Below are 23129 nucleotides of genomic sequence, written 5' to 3'. Positions count from 1 at the left end.
ATTCATCACACATCGACCTGACCGAACTACCTCCTGTCTTTCTCATCCCCGCGCTCGCTGATCATCACTTTAACACGTACCATTGGGACTCGGCATTAATTATCTCTCAGATTTCAGACGGGATATCAATCGTTAACCATTTTCCTTGAGCCTAATTTAAATAATATTATCGCCTGCAGAATTAGGTGCAGTACTTTACCAGGACACACCCTAATTTATTTCTGGTGCTGGTGCATCTTTTATGATACTTTCGAGTGGAAATGAAGCTGTGATATATTCATGAGCAGCCTATTTGAAAATATCCCATCTATGGGCAATGACCTTGTTTAAAAGGAGACTGTTTGTACTCGCCAAGTGTGTGAGAGAGAGTCTGTGTGTGTCAGCGCGCGTCTAGAAGACGGGAGAGGGGTAGAAGAAGGTGGGCACGCCCAAACGATGTGCTGAGTGACGCCCGTCTGTTGCTTTTTCTGTATAAAGGAGCGTCCAACGATTGGAGGAGGAGGGTGAAGTTACCCAGCGCTGGCGCGTCGTGGGCGGGTGGAAGGGCTGTTTATAAACCCAGATCTTTCCTCGTGGGCGGGAAGAGCAACAGTGGGGAGTGAAAGTGAAGCGAGAGAAGAAAGTGAGAGAGACGTAGAGGAGACAAGGCTGTGGTGGCGACGGCTGTGGTTGACCGGGGTCCGCGGAGGGGGCGAGGCGGCCGCCCCTGTATGCGTCTTCAACCGCGCATGGACGACCACCTCAGCCTCCTTCAATCACCCCCGCCAAGCGCAACCAAAACCCGGGGCGACAACCTGGTGAACCACGGATACACCGAGACAGAAGCCGACGTGATGACTGTTGTGGCTTGTGACAACATGCTAGAAGAGTCAGCGGCTCTCCCGGGCCACCACTCTCTGGACCGTTATGAACCGGATCACGAATGCTGCGAGAGGGTGGTCATCAACATCTCAGGGTTACGATTTGAAACGCAGCTAAAGACTCTCTCGCAGTTTCCAGAGACGCTGCTGGGTGACCCCAAGAAGAGGATGAGGTACTTTGATCCCCTCAGGAATGAATACTTTTTCGATCGGAACAGACCCAGCTTTGATGCCATCCTCTATTACTACCAGTCTGGCGGACGCATAAGAAGACCTGTGAATGTGCCCATTGACATTTTTTCTGAGGAGATACGCTTCTACGAGCTGGGCGAGGAGGCTATGGAGAAGTTCAGGGAGGATGAGGGTTTCATAAAGGAGGAGGAGCGACCGTTGCCTGAGAATGAATTTCAAAGACAGGTGTGGCTGCTTTTTGAGTACCCAGAGAGCTCTGGTCCCGCCCGGGGAATCGCAATAGTCTCAGTCTTGGTCATTCTCATCTCCATTGTCATTTTCTGCTTAGAGACATTGCCGGAGTTCAGGGATGAGAACAGGGATCCAATCACCATTGCGCCTGTGATAAATGGCACACTCCCCTATTTCATCAGCCCGTTCTCGGACCCCTTCTTTGTCGTGGAGACGTTGTGTATAATCTGGTTCTCATTCGAGCTGCTAGTGCGCTTCTTTGCATGCCCGAGTAAGGCCACGTTCTCCAAAAATATTATGAACATTATAGACATTGTGGCCATTGTTCCCTATTTCATCACACTGGGCACAGAGCTGGCAGAAAGACAAGGGAACGGACAGCAGGCCATGTCTTTAGCCATTCTGCGCGTAATTAGGCTTGTTCGGGTGTTCCGTATCTTCAAACTGTCGCGTCACTCTAAGGGGCTTCAGATTTTAGGACAGACTCTAAAGGCCAGTATGCGTGAGCTGGGCCTGCTCATCTTCTTCTTATTCATCGGTGTCATCCTCTTCTCCAGTGCTGTCTACTTTGCTGAGGCAGACGACCCAGAATCGGGTTTCAACAGCATCCCGGACGCATTCTGGTGGGCTGTTGTCACCATGACCACAGTGGGCTACGGAGACATGCACCCCGTGACAATTGGGGGAAAGATTGTGGGGTCTTTGTGCGCAATTGCTGGCGTGCTGACTATTGCCCTGCCTGTACCTGTCATCGTCTCCAATTTTAATTATTTCTACCACAGAGAAACGGAGGGCGAGGAGCAGGCACAGTACTTGCACGTGGGCAGCTGTCAGCCTTTAGCAGACACCGAGGAGCTGAGGAAGACTCGCTCTTCTTCTTCACTCAGCAAGAGCGAGTACATGGTGATAGAAGAGCACGGGATAAACAGCACGTTCAAACAGCAGCCCAACTTCCCCACTACCGCTCAGAACAACTCGCAGAATTGTGTGAATATAAACAAAAAGATTTTCACCGACGTGTAGCCATTATTTTAGAGCCATAACATTGAACACAGGACGTGGTGACGAATCAACACACAGCTGGTTCTGCCGTTGCGCACCAGCGTGTGGAAGCAGCTGTAGATCAGAAAGAAAGAAGAAGAAAAAAAAAAACAGAAAAAAGAAGCGAAAGAACGAAACCTGTACGTTCAGAGATGCTGCTTTGCTGTCCATTCAAAGAATCGGGATTTTTCATTTCAGTGGTATGAATTCATAATTCTGTGTGGTTCCATTCGCGCTTGTAAGAAGATGAAGAGCTCCTTATAAAGTTTTAGGCCTACCATTCTTCTCTGAGTGAGGGGGGTTGACCTGTTGTGAGTCGGGCAATAGTGAGTATATGTTTCACAACAGGTAGACATAGAAGCTGTATAACTGTGACAGATGTGCACAAATGTATAATACTTGAAGGGCACTCACATTGTATTAACATGCGTTATGGGTCGTGACCCGTCCATCATCGGCTATGTATAATATCCAGAATCATTTAAATATGTTTGTGTGTGCGTGTTTAAACACATGTGACGTCTGAAAAACACAGTTCAGCATATAATATCTCAATTAGAGCGTTTTGTGCTATGCCTTTATTGTGCGTTAAAGTCTAGTCCAAATGCTATTCTCTTTAAAAAAAAACATATATATAAGAATTCCCAACAATTTCTTTGTATGCATTCTCCTGGTTGGCTATTTTAATGGTTAAACGGCGACATGTAAACACAGGGGCCAGCCGACTCCAGCTCTCATTATCGATGCAAGACACACGTGCAGCGAAGAAACACTGAGCTTTTTTTTTTTGCGCACACAAACAGTGATCAAAGATGGAGCGTGTCTCTTTTCGGATGCCTCGAATATAGCCCACTGTGATGCAGTCTCCATGGCGACGGTCGTTACCTCGGTAACCCACCCAGTCACCGTTACCATGGCACCTTTGTTTCCACAGTAACCTCCCAGATTGCTTGGAAGCAATATTGAAGATTTTCATCTTAATGGGTTGTCTTCGGTGTGTAAGAAGGATGTTGGGGCACCGTGCTTCGCTGCATAAAAAATAGACGCCCAAACACGCTAATCTGCAAGCCCCCCCAGTGACCAGAACAACGACACGAAACAAATCCCACCAAGGAGGTTGTTAATCACAACAGTCCTACAAAACAGCACAGGCTCGACACAGATAGCTCCAAAGCTGTCTGTCAAGAGAGGCCGAAGAAGAGACATGTGAGGAAATTGTGAATGGACTGGGAGCACATTGTCTGGCTGCCCTGAGTGCGCTGCTGTCGGCGTTCAGCAGAGGCTGCTGTTCTCCCACTAAAACAGCTGGTAAGTTCTAAGCACTGTGGTGCTCGTCTCATTCTGAACGATCACTGTGGCGTAAGTCATAACATAAGACCCGCGGCTTTTGTTGTTTGGAGATTTACAATTTACTGAATGGAAAGTTCAGGCAGGTCATTTCAATCTAACAAGTTATCATCACGAGACGCACTGACGCTAAATTAACCTGCACTCAGGTTAAAGGCCAGTCAGTTATCTACAAATCCATTTTATATCGTTATTGTGACGTAAGAAGGTTTTTTGGCTTTCGTCCTTCATCGAACAGTGTAGTGATGTCATGCATGCATGTATGTGTTTTAATGTTTAGACCCTCGTCAGTCTTTGTGCAGGATTTGTGATCCTCGTGTCTTTCACCTTCGGCTGACGCTGTCTAAGAAATGAGTAAGAACACCGAAGGCGTGCTCACACAGGTTGTGTACTGTGCTGCCCCCTGGTGGCCGTAATCTCCTAATTGAACAGGTGCTTTGTGACCTTTGTCATTTCTCATGGATATGAAGGGGATGTGATATTAGAAAGCAAGAGAAAAAAAGAAGGCTTGTACTTGTAATAACTGAATACATTGTAATTATTTAAAAAGTAAGAAATGGAATCTGTAATGGGGGTTTTCTGTTGTTTGCTTGGTCTTAAAAGTCTTAAAATACTCGTGCGTTTTCATGTAACACAGTCCTATCTTTGATACCGTTGCACTGATGATCCTCCAGATTTATGTCTGTTTATGCCCAGTGTCCGCCCTGACTCTGGTCACTTAACAGAAAGCAGAGACGAGAGTGAGGCAGAGATAAAACTTTCGAAAGCCAGGACAAGGGAAATATAATTATTCTTAAACTATTGACTACGCAATTAAATGATTACACAAAATTACATCTTTTGTGTACCTTTCCAGTTAGTGATAATCATGGTAGCTTCATTTGGAGGGACACCCTAAAAGGCAAAGTGGGAGGTGCCTCAGATTAAACCTTTTCGTTGATTGATTATAAGTTTTCAATTTGATCCCTGGCATTTTTATATTTTTTCAGTGGTGAGCTCCATATTGATCATCAGTTGGAAGCCTGCTCATTTCTCATGTTACATAAAATCTCTAGCAGAGGAAAACACTAATAGATCAGAAAGTGAATAAGCAGAAATGGGAGCCACTTGTTTTTCACCTAACTGGATTGGCCAGTCTGGAAGCCTTTATTTCCCGAGCCTCTAATAATCCACACGATTGTTAGAGACATTGCACACTGCAGTGCACTCATCCTTTCAATTTTTGTTCACTTCTGCTAATTTCAAGTCGACACAGGTCACTTGAGAGTTACAATCATGTCTGTCAGACTTTAATTTCCTGTCCTTAACGCTCTCCTCACTAAGACGTTATTCAGAGTTACACAGTTCTTGCCCGACTGTTAATGAGACAAAAGAAGGAAGAGAAGTAGCTTTGCTTTTGCAGAGACCACAAAACTAATAGTTTTGCTTTTCCTTCCCCATTTTGTCTTTTTCTCTCTTAGGTGAACTCTTTCTCTGCTCAGACCTCCTGGAACCCCGAACGAAACCAGTTAGACTGCCTCCCATTTAGGTAAACAAACTAAATTGATTTGATACAGGTGCTAATTACTTAGAAAAGCTGAGTCATTTTGAAGGCATTTAGATTAGCCATTAGCCTGCAGTGACCTTATTTTTCCATTTAGGGGCGATGCGACTCCGGTCTTCCTGTTGGGCCAGATTGGCCAAGTTAGCAATTGAGACAGAAATCTCTCTGGACTAATTCTTCCCGCCCTGCCTTCTTGCTCATGCTGGTGCCCTTGAACCTGAATTAACAAGTTGTGCCTATTAATCACCCTGCCACGCCCCTCCAGCGAACCACAGCTCATTCCAAAATGCAACAACATGCAGTTTTGAAAAGCTTATAATGGACACTCAACATCCAGTTTTGTAGCTGCAGTTTTGTAGCTGCTTCCGCGCTGAGGCTAAAGCACTGTGAATGGAACCATCGCAGGGTCAGAAGTTGTTGAGACAGTGACAGGATTCAGCTGCAACGGACTTTTTCACCACATGCTTTCTATATAAAATTCAAAAGGATAGATGCAGAAAACAAGACAGCAATTTTGCAAAGCACTTTCGCGTTACTGGAATATCAAGGATTTTTGCATTCTGTATTCACCTTTCCGGGAGGAGATGTTCATCATGGACAACAGCTGACCAACATTAAGACAGAAGTGGCAAAAACCAAGGCCATCCACAAGTTACTGCTATAAAACTGTGATACAAATTCAACGACTGTTAGTCATTTGCCTTTGTTAGTTCTATGTGTTGTGTATTTGTAATATGTGAGACAAACGCATATGTACATGTGCTGGTCGCTGCTATTCCATTGACATATACTGTACGTGGAGGAAAATACAAAGGCGTTTATGCAGACACAAACACAGACACATGCAGCACATACACATGCCTTTGGACGGCTTTCTCCTTCCCAGAGTGCACTCTTGATTTATGGGAAAGGGCAAAATGTTGTCATGGGGCGGCTTGTTTGTTCTGTGTTATTTTTGTGCTGTCTTAAACATGACCCATGTAGAGAGTCTGAAAGTAGCCAAATTGTAAAGGAAAATGCACTCATTTACAGTTGCAAGGCAAAGTTTTAGTGCCACTTACTGATATATAATGTTGGATCATTTTCCTCAATAAATCAGTGAACAAGTTTTATACTTTTTGTTGGTCTGTTTAACTAGCTTTTAGGTAGAAATATAGACACTCTGAAAAGATTCAGAAAACCTTCCTGCAGCTACGTCCAGAGGGATGTCTGGATTCAATACATTTCCAAAGTACATTTCCACTTTTAAGTTAACTAGAAGGGAGACTAACAACCTGTGTTTAGTATCCCTCTGCCTTTCTCTCACTCTAAATTGTTCAATAAAAGAAACCTATTAAATTTGCAGTTAAGCGTTAATAGAATGAAAATACATGAAATGTTTTATAGCTGGGCAAAGAATTAGTGACTGCCTTACCTGTGCAACATATAATGCAATTAAGTACATGATATAAAATGGTTTAATCCTTCAGTACTGCAATATTCAATCATTTCATGGGTTTTTCTGGACTCTGCTGTGTGCAGAAATGCTGTTGGCACACAGGATGTGCCACTGTTTAACAAGTGTTTCCCGTGAAGAGCCTTGCAACGTGACAGTCTTTTAATAGTGAAAAACAGTGCTGGCCCAGAGTCCTTTGGTTACAGGAAAACACTAACACAACAGAAGAAAGAACAAAGAGAGCTCTCTGTAGCAGCAGGACCAGACAGGAAGCTTATGACGGAGTACTCCATCAATGAACTAGAAGGGCAATATTGAAAATAAAAGAGACGTCTCTCTGACAGATTTAGAAAGAAACATTTGGTGATTCCTAAATTTAATTCTACGTCAGACGTTTGGATGCCCCCTGGTTTGTCTGGTTGCACCTTAAAGAGCACTGAGCTGTGTTAGAGCACAGTGGAAAACTTCATGTCATCTCCCAGGCGAAGAGGTAAATATTAACATTGTAACAAAGGTTTGCAGCAATCATGCTGTCATGCTGTGTATGAGAAAGTGTGCTTTATTGCTGTGACGAGCCTGCCAGTTCACTAACCACTCTGCCATCTCTCTTGGCAAAAGTGTGGCTGAAAGAATCAAACCACTATATCTTTGGTTGTCCCCTCTTACATGCGCAGCAAATCCCCCCCACAGTCTATTTGTGTCTGTTTTCATTCTTTTGCTTGTCTGTTCCTTCAGTATCAAACATAGGAGAAGGCACAATGTGGCAGCCGATCACAAAAATGATGTCATCAGACCTCACACTAGCCACAGGGCTAATGCACAACAACTCTCCATAGTAACAGGGGAGGGCTGCTGGTGGCAGATTCAGCCCTCTGCAGGTGTATTTCAGAGCTAATCTCTTGAGCTGTTGGTGTTACTGTAAACTGTGCACAGGGAAAGGTAGAGGCTAGCAAAGTCTAATTTTGTGTATCAGTGTGTTTATTAGAATTGTACACTGTGTAGACTGGGTTTCACCATGCAGGGACTCGATGTGAACAGCAAGTTTAAGTTGAAACAATTTCAATATTGTGAGCCAACATCATCCCAGCACACACATAGTATAAAACCTTCACAATCAAAATGCCAACAGATCTTGAAGGGAGATGATGGAATGTCCCTTTGGATGTTTCTGGTCACCTGTGATCAGAGGAAAGAAGTCGTAGACACAAAATGTACATAAATTTTCCAAGGTTAATATTATCACAAGAGACACTGCACTTTGGGGCAAATTTTAATCCATAATTTGTTCCCTTTTGAGTCTTTTTTGGCTTCTAACACTTTAGGGGAAAGTCTGGATCATTAGCTGCAAAATGCTCCTCGCTTAATAAATATGAAGCAACTGAAACAGCTGCATACTGTGGCCCAAACCAATGCTTTCAGGGATGGGAATAGAGAAGCTGAGGCCCAGGCTGGTAAACAGTGAGCCAGAAGGTCTACAGAGCCCTCATTACAAGTAAATCCCCTCCATACAGCCTTCACACATCATCTTTCTCACTTCATTTGATTTTCATAATTTGAATTTTCAATTTTCGTCTGTTGTTTTTGAGAAACAGCACGAGTTTAAGACATGAGCGGAAAATATAATCAAATAACTCCACAGAATAAAATTCTATGTCCACAGAGTGCCAGGACTTATCAATTATCAACACATGGGTAAGCTTTTTTAATCATTGCCATTGCATACTTTGGTATATTTGAATGTTATTCTCTAAAATATATGCTTATGCTTTCGAGATCAGTTTGTTGATGATTACATTTTTAATTTTATGTTAATTTAAACCATTTTTTATTTATTGGCTGCTTGACATCTTCTAACAGTACCAACAGCTAATTGTTATTTTTAATCATGATTACATTTTGTCTTAAAACCAGAGTCCAGATTAGAGTGAACACACTAATGTTCTAAAGGAAGGTGTCGACTGATTTCAGCTTCAAAATTCTTCATAAAAGAACTTTCACAATAAACTCGTGACTTTCTTAACATAAAGTATAATAAAGCATTTTATGCCCTGGTCATGTGACACAGTACACACGCCTCTTGTTGTTTTTTCCTCTAGTGACTCCCAGTTGTGTGATATTTCCCTGTTCGCTTGCAGAGCTACAGTCTTGGCACTGCAGGAAACGATGGTTGCTAAGGATGATGATGCTGTTGCTAGTGCTTCCACTAAAATCAGATTATTTCTTACTGCTGATTGGCTGATCAGTACCAGTTTTCAGCCGCAGGCGTAGCAGAGAACACAGGACTCCCTGTCCAGTTCTGTATACAAATGCAAAGAAAGAAATACCTTAGAAATACAAATATACACAGTCTGACACATGCGGGCCTGCAAGAAGATTTAGATTAAGCAAGAGCAGGATGTTCATTTGCAATCTTTTGCTGCCAAAACAAAGAGACAAATGGTAGAGAGGCTGACAGTTTAACACAGAGACACAAAGACGCTCCTGCATTCTGCTGCATGACTCATCACTGTCACCGTGACCTTTATCTGCTGCCCTCTCCACCTCTGTTCTTCCATCCCTCCCCTTTGTTTTCATTTTCTGCATCCCTCATTTCTGCATTTCCTGATGGCTTTTTTTCCATCCTCCCTAATCTAGTGTCTTCTGATCCATAAATATAAGCTCTTCCTGACACAATTTCCACCATTTCTCTGGTGTCTTTCCCAATAGTTGTTTTTCCACAACTCTTAGTAATATAATACAAATATACACAGACAGACTACAGGCAGACTGGTGCTTGATGCTTGTGGCTGACAGACTATGGTTTGTATACATTAACTGTTCATTTAGCTGAATTGTCCAGACAGAGAGCACTTAACTGCTGCCCACAGTTTCAGAAATTCCTTAGGGAAAATGAATGTTCAGTGGATGTGTCAGGCCACCAAGAGCCTCCATGCAAAGGTGATGTTTTAATATGTTGCTTATAGATTCAGCAGCAAATATCTAGTGATACAGAATACATGCCATTTGTATACTCCTCTCTTTGCTAAACCACACCCTCCAGATCAGCAAGATCATTGATTTTCTCTTGTTTTCTAAGGTGGAGAAAACAACGGAAAGTGAAACCACATCTAGAATCAATACAGGAGCACTCTGCTCTGGAGGTAAGGACATATCTCATCGTGAAAACCGGTTGCTTTCAACAGACAGGTATAGAACTTGCAAGGTCATTTTCTAAATATAGAGAGAGACCCCAGGGGGAGACATGCAGAGAACGTGAAGAGTGGGTGGAGAAAATGAGAGGAAAAAGAGGGATGAATGGCCAGAATAAGCTGATGAACTCCTTGGTGTGTCATACAGGAGCCGAGTTCTGCAACAAAGATTCGTTTATTTTTGTTCTCCATTTACATTAACTGCAGTTTCAGAAACATATTCATATTCATTTATACATGTATAAAGAAATGTGTGTGTTTTTGCACATGGATTTTTGTGGGCTTGAAGCCACAAAGAAACAGGGAGTCAGTATGTTAAGGAATGTACCGATAACAACAGCTCATCACTGCACGTGTGAGTGTGTTGCATCTAGTAAGATATCACCTGCTGCAGCACCAGCAGAGGTCACACAGGACAAAGCTCCTCCCTGCAGTCGTCTGTCATAACTTAGATAAACAACCTCTCTCCCTCACTCGGTCTCGTTCTCACTCTTCCAGTCATGCATGAGAAAGGCTGGAGATTTTAGGTGTGCGTGTCCGACACACATATCCTAGTCGTGCCATAATCATTTCAAAATATTCGTATGCCCTTCTCTTTCAGGAATAATGGTTTCTGCGTAACCTCTTCACTTAGATGTTATCCCGAGTATTAAGACTGTATCCATCATATTTACTTCCTCTAATCCATCTTCTAAAAAAGAAAGAAAGAAAAAACAAACAAACAAAACAGAGTGCTTGGGTAGCATTTTGGAGCATAAGCTCCAATAAATTCACTGGCTATCACAACATGGTACATATTTAATACAGTGAAAAATAATGTTTGCATGGTTATTGCAGTCATGTGGGGTCAATAGTTGGGAAGCAATCTAAAGTTTCCCTTTCAGATTTTATCTGGCCTGCTTGGCTAAACATAAAACACAATCAATGCTCCTATTAGGTTCAGACTTGGCATAACCTGAAGGTAAGAGGGAACTGGAGATGGATCTGGCTATCTGGAAGGGGTTTGGGTCTGTCAAACTCTGGGTAAACTGTGTGGCATTGATATAAAACTGTTTATACTTTATATGTCTATGGGCATTCAAAGCCCAGCACTGTACCAGCTAGGAAATACCAACTTTATGATTTAGGTCAAGACTTTAGTTACCACTGCATTTTATATATATATATATATATATATATATATATATATATATATATATATATATATATATATATATATATAAAAAAACACCCAGCACGCCCCTGCGGGCGGTTTATCCTTCAAGCTCGGGTCCTCTACCAGAGGCCTGGGAGCTTGAGGGTCCTGCGCAGTATCTTAGCTGTTCCCAGGACTGCGCTCTTCTGGACAGAGATCTCCGATGTTGTTCCATATATATATATATATATATATATATATATATATATATATATATATATATATATATATATATATATATATATATATATATATATATATATATATATATATATATATATATATATATATATATATATGGTTTCATCTGAAGTATAGATATGCGTTGTATCGCTTCAACATAGTACAACAGTAATTAATAGTGGGATTCCAATAAGACTTCAGTTAGCTGATGATTTTTTTATTTGGTTAAAGAAATAAAACGATTTTTAAAAAATGTATTCATGGTTTAGAACAGTGAATTCTAACATGAAAAACTGATGTTGGATCTTAAAACAAAAACACAAAACAGCTGCAAGACTTAAATAAACCTCACGTCACTGTGACCCTTTCTGAATCCCATATTCTATAACATGCTCTACGTGCACTCTTCCTCATCCCGTGAGTGAAAGTGTGTTTAGATAATTGCTTTCAACATGGTGGTGGAAGATGAATCATTGTTCTACTGACACCCAGCGCGGGATATTGGAAGCTGGGCTTGCTCCTGCATTTAGAAATGGGCTGTGTTCATTTACATTCACAAACAACTGAAGATTTAAGAGTTCCAGGGCATTTATCAGTAGAACCTGATAACACCAGAGTGGCAAATACAGTGCAGTACCGTAAAAAGTATTTGTTCCCTTCCTGATGTCTTATGGTTTGTATTTATCACACTTGCTTCATCATGCTTCAGATCATCAAATAAATTTAGATAAATGCAATTTGCAGATGTAGTTATTAAAATGATTATTTCATTTCGGGGAAGAGGAACGGGCCAAACCTAGCTGTGCTGTTTAAATCCAAGCTATAAACCAAGTCAGCTTGAGCCTCATGGCATTAACTGATGCCTGGACATTCTCCTTCAGGATTTTCTGATAGAGAGCAGAATTCATGGTTACATCATTTAGAGCAAGTCGTCCAGGTCCTGAAGCAGCAAAGGAGCCCCAGATCATCATGCTACCACCACCATGTCTGACTGTTGGTATGATGTTGTTCTTATGAAATGCTGTGTTGGTTTGGGGACTCAAACCTTCCAAAAAGTTCAACTCTTGTCTTGTCAGTTCACAAAATATTTCACCAAAAGTCTCGGGGTTCACCATGACGTTATTTGGTGAATGCAAGGCGAGCCTTGGTGTTCTCAGTGGTTTTAACTATGTAGCTCTCCCATGGATGCCACTTTTGCCCAGTTCCTGTCCAATTTTTGAAACATGAAGGCTGTCCTTAACTCATGCAAGTGAACCCTGCAGTTTTTTTTAGATGTTGTTCTCAGTTCTTTGGTGACCTCCCAGGTCACTGATTTACTCTTGGAGTAACTTTGGTATGCTGGCCACTCCTGGGAAGGTTCCAGGATATCTCCATTTGTGGGTAATGGCTCTCACCAGTGGTTTACTGGAGTCTCAAAGCCTTGGAAATGGCTTTGTAACCCAAAGTGATAGATGTCAGTGACTTTGTTTCTCATCTGTTCCTGAGTTTCTTTAGATTGTGATTGTGGTGATTCAATTTGAGATCTCTTTCACTTTGTCAGACATGTTCTATGTAAGGGTTTCTCGATTGTGCAGGTCTGGCAGTAATCAGGCCTGGATATGGCAAGTGAATTTGAACTCAACTTTTCAACAAATGAGCTTAATCACAGTTGATAATGAGGTGGGCAACTACTATTTTAAATAGGGCCAGTCAGGTTTGGACAGGTTTTTTCCTTCATAAATAGAATAATTTTTAAAAATGCAATCTTTTAAAGTGTAATCTTTCTCACACACACACACACACACACACACACACACACACACACACACACACACACACACACACACACACACACACACACACAAAGCGATCAGGACAGGGGTGTTTCTATGTCATACATATAAAGATTAACTATTATAATCATTGGAGAGACATGAATTCCAAAACTATTCAAGACCGTCAAAAATAACTTTGAGCACCTGGGATTTTGTTGTTTTGTGCATTAGCTGTTTAAACGTGTAATTTCCCCTACAATTCTCCCTCACTGTTGTTCAGTGAGGGAGTGTTTTTGTGCCTCTCTTTAGCCCAATTCTAATTTGTTATGTGGATATATATCCACATCGGAAACACAACAGAAGCCAAGTCATTAACAACATTTTATCGCTCAAATTTTTTCGGACATTCTCTGCCTCTAAGGGTTTTTTTCTTCTTCTTCTTCCCCTTAATCTCTTCTGAGCAGCGCGTGTTTTGCTTAGAAACGCTTCCACTCTCTAGTGGGCGATGCTTCCTCTTTAATGTGGAAGAGTGAGGACAGGAGTGTCGGGGGGTGGGGAGCGCAAAGGGATGGGGCGAGGCGCACAAGAAGCTTTTAGTATGCGCTGCAATGCCTAACTGCAGCCCACGCATCTCTACTATGGTGAATTATGGTGAAATATGAGAAACACGGGAAGAGCCGGCAGCTCAAAAACAGTTAGACGTGATGAGATGACACAGCCGCTGGACTGATTAGTCAAATAGGGGAAGAAGGGCACATATGAAGAAATAGACGAACGACCTCAAGACACCTTTTGAGAAGAGAAAAACTGGATTTAACAAAACATTAATAGGCTACATGCGTCTGCACAACAACAAGACAATCGCGGTGAATTCCTGCATGCCATTAGCCTATCTGAAATAATGCTGCCTGTACTCGGACAGATAATGCTATGCTGCTTTGTTTAGTGCATGGAGACTGTTGTGGATTTCCATGATCCGCACAGGATAGGGCTGCAAATGGCTTGAGCATGTCTGGCACCTGCCCCTCCAAACTAACTCGCGCTTGCAGTCAACTACAACATTTCCATTTAATGTCTGAAAATGCATGAACTTGGCTGCTTGGACTCACATTTATTAGCAATAGTTTATTTCGCCATCAGAGGGTTGGTTTCATCCATGGAGTTGTGAATGCATTCTGTTTCTTAGTGATGTGCATCACTGGTGTAGTCATATGGATTTTCCCCATCCGAAAAAAAGGATGGTGATATTTACGTTGAAATAATTAAAAAGTAACATTTTTTTAAACAACTTAGGAATCAAACAGGTGATTCCGCGTTATTTCTTAAATCTCCTCGGCGGCTTTCACAGTATCTTTTCTTCACTGAGCGACGGCAGTGTCATGTTAAATTTAACTAATGTCAGGATTTTAAGTGTGTTTAAGTGCAAACCACTTGCCCCCACCGTCGTCCCCGACCAGCTTCAGCCTGTAGCGTAGCTGCATCTCGGCATGTGCCCGCTGGTCACTGAAGCGATGGAGGTAACTCCTGCATCCTCACACCTTGTCCCCTCTCCCATTCCCACTGCCGCCTTGCTGCAGCGCCAGAGCTTCGGATGATATATGAGTGACAGGAAGGAGCTGCTTGGACCGAGGGGAGTGACTCAGGACCGGGCACTCTGCTTAAGATTTACCAGCAGAGGACAGAGACTGTAAACAAGCCCAATACGTGCCTGTGAAAAGTAGCAGGTAGGGGCTTTTGATTGATTGATTTTTTCAGACCTTATTTTAAAAATCAAAAGCTGAAACAAGTTTTTTGGTTTTTTTTGTGGACCACCGTTGCTTTTGTGCAGCTGCTAATGAACAGAACAGATGTGTGTTATGTCAAACACGTGAATTGACAAATCTCCCAAAATCTTCTCTACTGAAAAAACTACGAAGTTTATTAAATTAGGTAAGATTTTTTTTCAGCATTGGTAGGAAATGCTGGTAACACCAGATTTATAGAGGAAGCTCATCTCAGAGACTGTGGAGCACTGAGCTCATAATCAGATTTGTTGGTTGTAATTGCACCCTGTGAGAGTGGATACTGTATTACTAGCCTGCATATTGATCCTGCAGTGTGCTCATATGAGGGAGAACTCATAACCTAATACACAGACACAATGGAGCCAGCGCTCGCCAATGGTTCTGCCCCCACCAACTTGTTATTTTCAAATGCTCTGCTTTCAAGGCTTTGAAGTAACATGGCCTTTCTGGGAAATAACAGCAGCTGAAAAATGTTTGGTTTAAGAATTGACAAAATAAGTGGATCATAAATGTTTGCCAGTGAATACAAGTTTCTGAACAAGTTATTCGTTTAAAGTCCCATAAAAAGTAGAGCGTGAAGCATGTGCTGATCACATTAATATTAAACCTACCTCTGCTTTCTGTCTGTTCCTTTTAGCAGGCAAATCTGCCTGACTGTACAAGTGTGTGGAGACTTTACCTACTTGTGGCCCAGCGTGGCCCCGCCCGGTCTGAAAGCTGCAGGTCCCATCTTCTTCCATCATGACGGTCGCTACCAGCGACCCTGCGGATGAAGCAGCAGCACATCCAGGTCAGTCTCATGACCATTACGACTCGGATCCGGATCATGAATGCTGCGAGAGGGTTGTCATTAACATCTCAGGCTTGCGCTTTGAGACACAGCTGAAGACACTTTCCCAGTTTCCAGAGACACTGCTAGGTGATCCTAAAAAAAGGATGAGGTATTTTGATCCGCTCCGGAATGAATACTTCTTTGATCGGAATCGACCAAGTTTTGACGCTATTCTGTATTATTACCAGTCTGGAGGGAGACTGCGCCGGCCTGTTAACGTGACTCTTGACATTTTTTCTGAGGAGATCCGGTTTTATGAATTGGGTGAAGAGGCTATGGAAATCTTCAGGGAGGATGAAGGTTTTATAAGGGAGGAGGAGCGGCCTCTGCCAGAAAACGAGTTCCAGAGACAAGTGTGGCTTCTGTTTGAATATCCAGAGAGCTCAGGACCAGCTCGCATCATTGCCATAATCTCTGTCATGGTGATTCTTATCTCTATTGTCAGTTTCTGTCTGGAGACACTGCCACTTAATCGAAACGAAGATGAGATGTATAACTCACTCCAGTCCACATACAACACCACCACTCCATCTGCAAGCTTTTATTTTACAGATCCTTTCTTCATTGTTGAGACGCTTTGCATCATCTGGTTCTCTTTTGAGTTCCTAGTTAGGTTCTTCGCCTGTCCCAGCAAAACTGGATTTTTTGGCAACATCATGAACATCATTGATATTGTGGCAATCATCCCGTACTTCATCACCCTCGGCACAGAACTAGCAGAGCGGCCAGAGGATGGCCAGGCAGGCCAGCAAGCCATGTCGTTGGCTATTCTCCGTGTCATCCGTCTAGTTAGGGTATTTCGTATCTTCAAACTCTCACGTCATTCCAAGGGACTCCAGATCTTAGGGCAGACACTGAAGGCCAGCATGCGTGAGCTGGGCCTCCTCATCTTCTTCCTGTTCATTGGTGTCATCCTCTTCTCTAGTGCGGTCTACTTTGCAGAAGCAGACGAGCCAGTTTCTCAGTTCAGCAGCATCCCCGAGGCCTTTTGGTGGGCAGTGGTTTCCATGACAACCGTAGGCTACGGAGACATGGTCCCAACAACTATTGGGGGGAAGATTGTGGGGTCTCTCTGTGCAATTGCCGGTGTGCTGACTATTGCACTGCCTGTACCGGTCATTGTATCAAACTTCAACTACTTCTACCACAGAGAGACAGAAGGTGAGGAGCAGGCACAGTATCTGAATATGCCAAGTGTGCCTAAAGCCAGCTCAGCTGACGAGCTGAAGAAGAGCGGTCGGAGCGGCAGTGGATCCACTCTCAGTAAGTCTGACTATGTGGAAATCCAAGAGGCAGTGAACCACAGTATGGAGGACTTCAGATCAGAGGCCAGGAAAACAGGAAACTGCACCCTGGCCAACACTAACTATGTAAACATCACCAAGATGCGTACAGATGTATAATGTGAGCTCGGATGATTTACTTCTGCTGGGATCTACAATAACTGTAGTGGGAAGCTAAAGGTCCGCATACTGATAAATGTATGGGGCCCAGTATAGGAGTACAGAGCAGATCAGTGAGATTAACGTGGAGAAAGGGTCAGTAGAGAAGACCACATCCTCTCCCACATCATGTTCATACTATAGAACTGTCAGCTGTCGTATTCACGACATTGTTAGTGTTTGCATGGAGTTAGTCTTACCTGTGAAAGTAGTTATCCTGCCTCCAACAGTAGCAAAATTGTAGCCTAACCATAATAATCAATAATAACAATATAAAAGGACCACTAATTTTTTTTATCTTCTTTCTCTAATTGCTGCACAAAGGATGCATGATAACAATATTCCAACAATATTACAGACGTGTCATAACTTATAAAACAGGCCACTCGATCAGCATTCATGGGCAGCTTTAATCTGCTGCTCTAACTGCCGAGGTCCAGATACACAGAAAGATCATTTCAACCAGATCACAGCTGTTCTCTCGAGGGAACACCGAATTAAGAAAGAAAGAACGAGAGTGCAGCACCAATATGCTGGTGGCCATGTGCACTAGTATTCATTCCCTTGCTACATCTTGTCTAGTACAAGCTATCAGAGACAGGTAGACACCAACAGCCTAAATGAGTGCTTTGCTGTAATTCTGTACACCACATTCTTTTCCTGCCATTTCTTCTTGATGAAGTTCAAAATGATTTACAATGTCTATGCAGGGTGCGTGACTCTCTCCACTCGAAGCCTTTTCTTGCCTCTAATTAGTGCAGATTAGCAGGTGAACAGCAGAACACTGAACAGAGTGAATGTCTTAACGTATTCTACTAATGAGTGTTTTTAATATAATTAATTTATGATCAACGTGGTCTTATTACATATATTTTCATGGCCTTAATGTTGAATGAAATACTCTTTTAGTGTTCTGGGTGAGTTTCCAGCCTCTTTGCTGTAACCTTAGACACGCAGTTAAACGTGTTCAGCTTGACATCACTGCCCAAAATAAACGTTGCTGTTCTTGACTTCAAAGCATTCCATGTGTGTAGGAATAGATACAATGATTTTGTGGGCAAATTGCTGACATTCTGTTGCATATATCAACACAGCTTAGGTCTCATGATCAACTGAAATGTATATATGTCATTTTTAAGCTTCAGCTTTAGTGCCAGCATTTGAGTTTACTGCAAGTCTGCTTACGACGTCTTAAGCAGTTAGCTGTTAAAACAGAGTAATCTGACCTAATCAAGCTGCTTCACAGCGTTATCCTTTAATGGCCTCCATCTAAGGCAGACATGAAAAGGGAACATTTGTTTTCCTCTGAAAGTTGTTATGTGCAACCACCTGCTAAATTGGATCTTGGTTTGTAAAAGACATCAATTTTCTTTTGTTAATTTTGTATGCATTTTTTTCCGTTTCTGCACCCATTTCAGAAATCATTCCCCTGGCCCAACATATTTAACTAACCAAAACTTTTGCAGTTCTGATTTTGCAAAGCTGCATGTCCTCAAAAGTAATCATTGGTGCATGCATTAATATAAGTAATATTTGACAATAAAGAAAGGAAAACGTACTTAATTACATACATGGAAAGTTCTAAGTTAGAGAGGGTAGTGTGTTCATGTGGCAGCTTATTAGCTACCTCCAGCATAGGAGATGAAAGATATCACACTATGATCCGCCCTGTGGATGCTAACAACATCCCAAACTCTTCACTTTTCTATTTGTTATAGTCTGTTGCAGTCATGACCTAGTATCTATGTATCGTGAAAGCGCACCGTCTGCTGCCAGCTCAGTGGATGCACTGAGTTTCATAGCTGATCAGTCAGAGTTTTTGCTCACCCAAGTGTATTTGTAATGCTCCAAGGATCTGTCTGAGTGCTGCCATCTCTAACATATAGGTCCATCAACCTCGGTGTGTAATATTTTGTGGGTGAGAGAGCTTATGAGAGAGAAATAGACTCAGACACAAAGAGACTGTGAGAGAAACGTAGAGCTTTCAGAGACACACAAGCTGACGTCACTGCTCTCAAATGCTGCTCCCCTTGTTTCCAGGCTAGAATGACAATGGTGCTCAGCGTTAGCACAGTGTTTACAGCCTATGTACTGCATATATTAAACACATGCACATAGTATATTAAACAAAGCAAACTGAAAGGAAACACTCCGTTGTGATGATGTCCACAAGTGCGTGTGGACCTGTGAGATAAGCTACAGTGTCTGCAAAGGCAAGTTACTGAAGACTTAAAATATAAGGAAGTAGAGCAAAGTCTGTGAAGGGAAGTATGATCATTCAAGTGAGACAACACTGCCGCAATTTTCTCCCTTGTATTTTTCTTATGTGTATTTGCATTACTATGAGCTGCTCCTGTGTACAGGAACACCTACGTATATATGTCACTTCAGGCTTAGGCTGGACGCTGTCTTTGCTGCTCTTCTTAGCAAGCATACAACACCTGAAATGACAACAAACTCTCAGAGGAACCAACAGCGTGGCACATCAGGATCTAAGTCACGGATAACACGGCTTTGCTGTACTGCACAACACGAGTGGACTTGTACACGGACACACATTCATACAAACACTGGGCATTTTAAAACATACAGACAGTGTACACAGATGCTTACCCGAGAGATGTAATCTTATGGACATGTCTGGCAGACGCATTTCTGTGACAGACTTCGCTGCCACAACGGACCTAAACCTGCCGATTGTGGGGTTTGCACAACTGTAGCCATGTAAATGTATCTAAGAGTTAGAGCTGCTTTGATTATGTCGTCAAGTACCTAATGCTTTAGAACCAGACTCTGCCATGTGTAGGTTCCTGCGTAATAGAAAATCCATGAAACTGATTTGCTTTGTCAGAAATGATAAAATCCTGTTGTTTTTCACTCTGTTTTTGTATTAATTAGCTGCCTTTGAGCCTCAGAAGTGGATGGACTGAGGTTTGACGCAGAGCTTGGTCAAATAAATCCTGTCTCAGTACAAAGTTACTCTCAGAACACCAGTCGCTCTGCTCTGTCTTCTTCAACTGTTTGACAGGCAAAAACGTGTGTGAATGAAATATAAGATAATCCTCAGCTCATTGACTGTGTTGTTGTCTATACTTACAGCTGTCTATGCTCACTATATGTACAAGGATTGTTTTATCTGCTATTGTATGCAAAAGAAGGAACTAAGAATCAAGCTGTATATTATTACACCCAAAGAAATATGGATTTGAATGTCTGTCCTTATCATGTCCTATGAACATAAACTAAAAACAGAAAATATCTATTCAGAGATACTTTCATTATTTAAAATAAATGTATATTATAAAGTTATTATGAATTATACTGGTCTCATTGATAACATCAAGAATATATTTATGCTAACATGCAGCTACTGTTGTGTTTTTCTCATGTGGATTCACACCGTGGTGTCCTATAAGCAGCTGTCACAGAAACGATAGTGAAATCGGCTGTGACATCATTTTGTGTGAGAAAGAAAACAAAACAAAAAGGAAAAAGCTGTAACAGAGCGTAGGGAACCGCTACTGGAGCATCTGCTCTCATGTCCATTACATAAGGTGTATCAACCCTCACCACCTAAATGGTTTCGTGTCCCGCTTTTCGCCTTAAGTGAATCTTGTGCTCTCTGTGGATTACTGAGAAAGCAAAGTGGCCTATTTATAAAACCAGCAAGGAGGGGAGTGAGCGAGAGAGAGCAAAAGGCCCTCGACTTGTAATTCATCAGAGTGGGACAAGTGCAAACATTTCTCTGAATCAGAACCATTTGGCTCTCCCCCTTGTACCTGGTTTTTTTCTCCTCACGTCGCCTTGCTCACTTGTCAATATTCCAGTCATATTGCCCACTAGTGGTTCCTCCTCCCTGCAGGGTTATTGTCTCTTGTCTTTAGTGACGCTTTGGGGCAATTTTAATTACTCTTGATTTAGTGGCCTTGAAAAATAGTGACATTCGTTCACAATATTACCAATATGTTTTTGTAGAGCTAGTCATTTTGATTGACATAAGTGCATTTGCTTTTATGCTGTATGAGGTAATATCTATTAGGCCAAGAGAGTGTCTCATGTGCAGGACATATTTCCCTGATGTACTGTGAGCTGATTTATACCCGAACATGCAGCCCTCTTAATAGCCTGAGTGCATCTTTACATTCATGTGTGTGGAGGAGGGGAGTTTCCTTTTTCATCAGTCCTGTATGGATGGTGAAAGACCCCGTTTTAATAACACTAGGTTTTCTTTTTTCTGTTCACAGGTTTATGATTTAAACAGCTAGAGGACTGTGTTATGTGAACACTCCATAATCATATTGGGTAAGGAAGACAAAGATAAATACATAAACCTATAAAAAGGTTAATTAATATGCCAGATATTCGATGGTGGATGGCTGACAGCCTGTCTGTGCTTTAGATGACCTGATGTTATTTATAGCTTTGACATAAAATCTATAGCCAGCTTTCACGATATACCTTTGCTTCCAGTGACCTGTTAATCTTCAGTATTCTCTTTAATTGTTGCAGCTGACTTGCTTTGACACCCATTAATAAATCGATCCACATAACAGAGACACGTGATTGCGGCGAAACAAAGACTCAACTGCTAATGTTCTAACTTCCCTGTCTTACTGAGCTCCGTCTGTCTTTCATCTGTCCATCTGTAGTGTTGGATTCCTCCACTACCTCTCCAACCAGAGCTTGATTATAAGGTCATTGTTTAGTTTATCTCTATATCTTTATTTATAGACACACATACTCACAAACCTCATTACATTAATACTTTGTGTAATCCCCCAGGTGGTGGTTTTGATCTTTCTTTCAGTTCTCCATCCTCATCTTTTCCAGTAAATGTCCCCACCCACACACCAATAAAACACAAGCCACTGAGAACACACTCAGATATCTAAGACTAATTTAATCCAGGATACAAAACGCTGATATGATGATCGAGCATTCTGGGATAAAAGACACATTCACTCAGGGCTTCATGTTCCATTATGTCATATTTCCACATAATAGGAACACAGTGAGACTGGTCACCATTTCAGACAACAAACTGATACTTTTACTTTCCTTTTTAACCTTGTTTGACTAATAGAGCATAGCATCTGCAAATCCTGCTGTTTTCATGATTTCCTCAAGTGTGAAATTTGCAGGCAGTGAGATTGTTTCAAAGTTGGGACGCGCATCAACATTCTTGGGTTTGATACATGAACTGAACCCGACTGAAGTGCCTTTCGTTCATCAGCTGTGCGGCTTTCTATTAGTCTGTCTGACAGACTGGAGTGGGCTGCTTAACTGTATGCCTCCTTCATGCGTTATTTTCATCTGCCCCCTGGTGTCGACAAGGTGGAATGACAGTGTTAACTGAACCAATATCTTATTTTATTTATTTGATGGAATGATTTTATTACTTTCTCTGTTTTAGGTTAATGCATAGAAGACAGACATTTCCCAAAACTAATGTGAAAAAATAGGAGGCTGGACCAGCTTGTATCCCTTTTAAGAATGAAAAAGCACCAGCAGCAGAAAATAAGATCAGAAATACGACTACGACTACTACTACTACTAAGAATAATAATAATAATAAAAATAAGAATAATAAGAATAATAATGCAGTGCCAAGAAACTGATACATACATACACATTTTTTTTAGTACTTATGTCGATTTGAGAAATGTTTTTTTGGTTTTGTGTATCTGCCAGTAAGTCGGGGGAGCAAATTATATCTACTTCCTCTTGTCCTCCAACCAGTCATTGCTCACATTTGAGATTCAGCACAGTATTAGAGTCTTAATATATCCTACTTCCATTAATAATTCCTAAGCTCAACAATCATGTCCTGTCCCCTTTCTGGACTTCTTTTTCTTTCTTGTTCTTTTATTTCTGTCTTTCTGCAGCTTTTTTTCAACCTTCTCACAGATTCAACTTTGTGTCAGTGAATAAATTATTTTCTGTCTGTATCTTTTGTTCCATTCCACTCTTACAACACTGCAAACAGAAAATTTCAGATATGCATGTGCTGCCATATTTCCATCAAACACACATTAAGAGATTTGGTTAGTGCTCCTTTGTTCTTTATGCACATTTGTGCATCAATCAACTAATAGCTGAGTA

At 41.8% G+C, this 23129-nt stretch overlaps 2 protein-coding genes across 2 annotated transcripts; both read left to right on the top strand.

Annotated features, from left to right (window-relative positions):
* Window positions 1-490: 490 nt before the first annotated feature.
* Window positions 491-6326, top strand: LOC113012934 (potassium voltage-gated channel subfamily A member 3). Its single transcript, XM_026153393.2, has 2 exons — window positions 491-3632; window positions 5132-6326. Exon 1 carries the CDS (start codon window positions 711-713, stop codon window positions 2304-2306), a length of 1596 nt encoding a protein of 531 aa, XP_026009178.1. The 5' UTR covers window positions 491-710; the 3' UTR covers window positions 2307-3632; window positions 5132-6326.
* A 7159-nt stretch (window positions 6327-13485) lies between these two features.
* kcna2b (potassium voltage-gated channel, shaker-related subfamily, member 2b) lies at window positions 13486-20336 on the top strand. The gene is made up of 2 exons (XM_080295134.1): window positions 13486-14693; window positions 15391-20336. The coding sequence occupies exon 2, from the start codon at window positions 15495-15497 to the stop codon at window positions 16986-16988; it is 1494 nt and encodes a 497-aa protein (XP_080151260.1). The 5' UTR covers window positions 13486-14693; window positions 15391-15494; the 3' UTR covers window positions 16989-20336.
* Window positions 20337-23129: the final 2793 nt, after the last annotated feature.

This window comes from Astatotilapia calliptera, chromosome 20 (genome assembly GCF_964374335.1).
Source record: "Astatotilapia calliptera chromosome 20, fAstCal68.1, whole genome shotgun sequence".
Taxonomy (NCBI): Eukaryota; Metazoa; Chordata; class Actinopteri; order Cichliformes; family Cichlidae; genus Astatotilapia; species Astatotilapia calliptera.
This window is presented reverse-complemented; position numbering and strand designations above follow the sequence as displayed.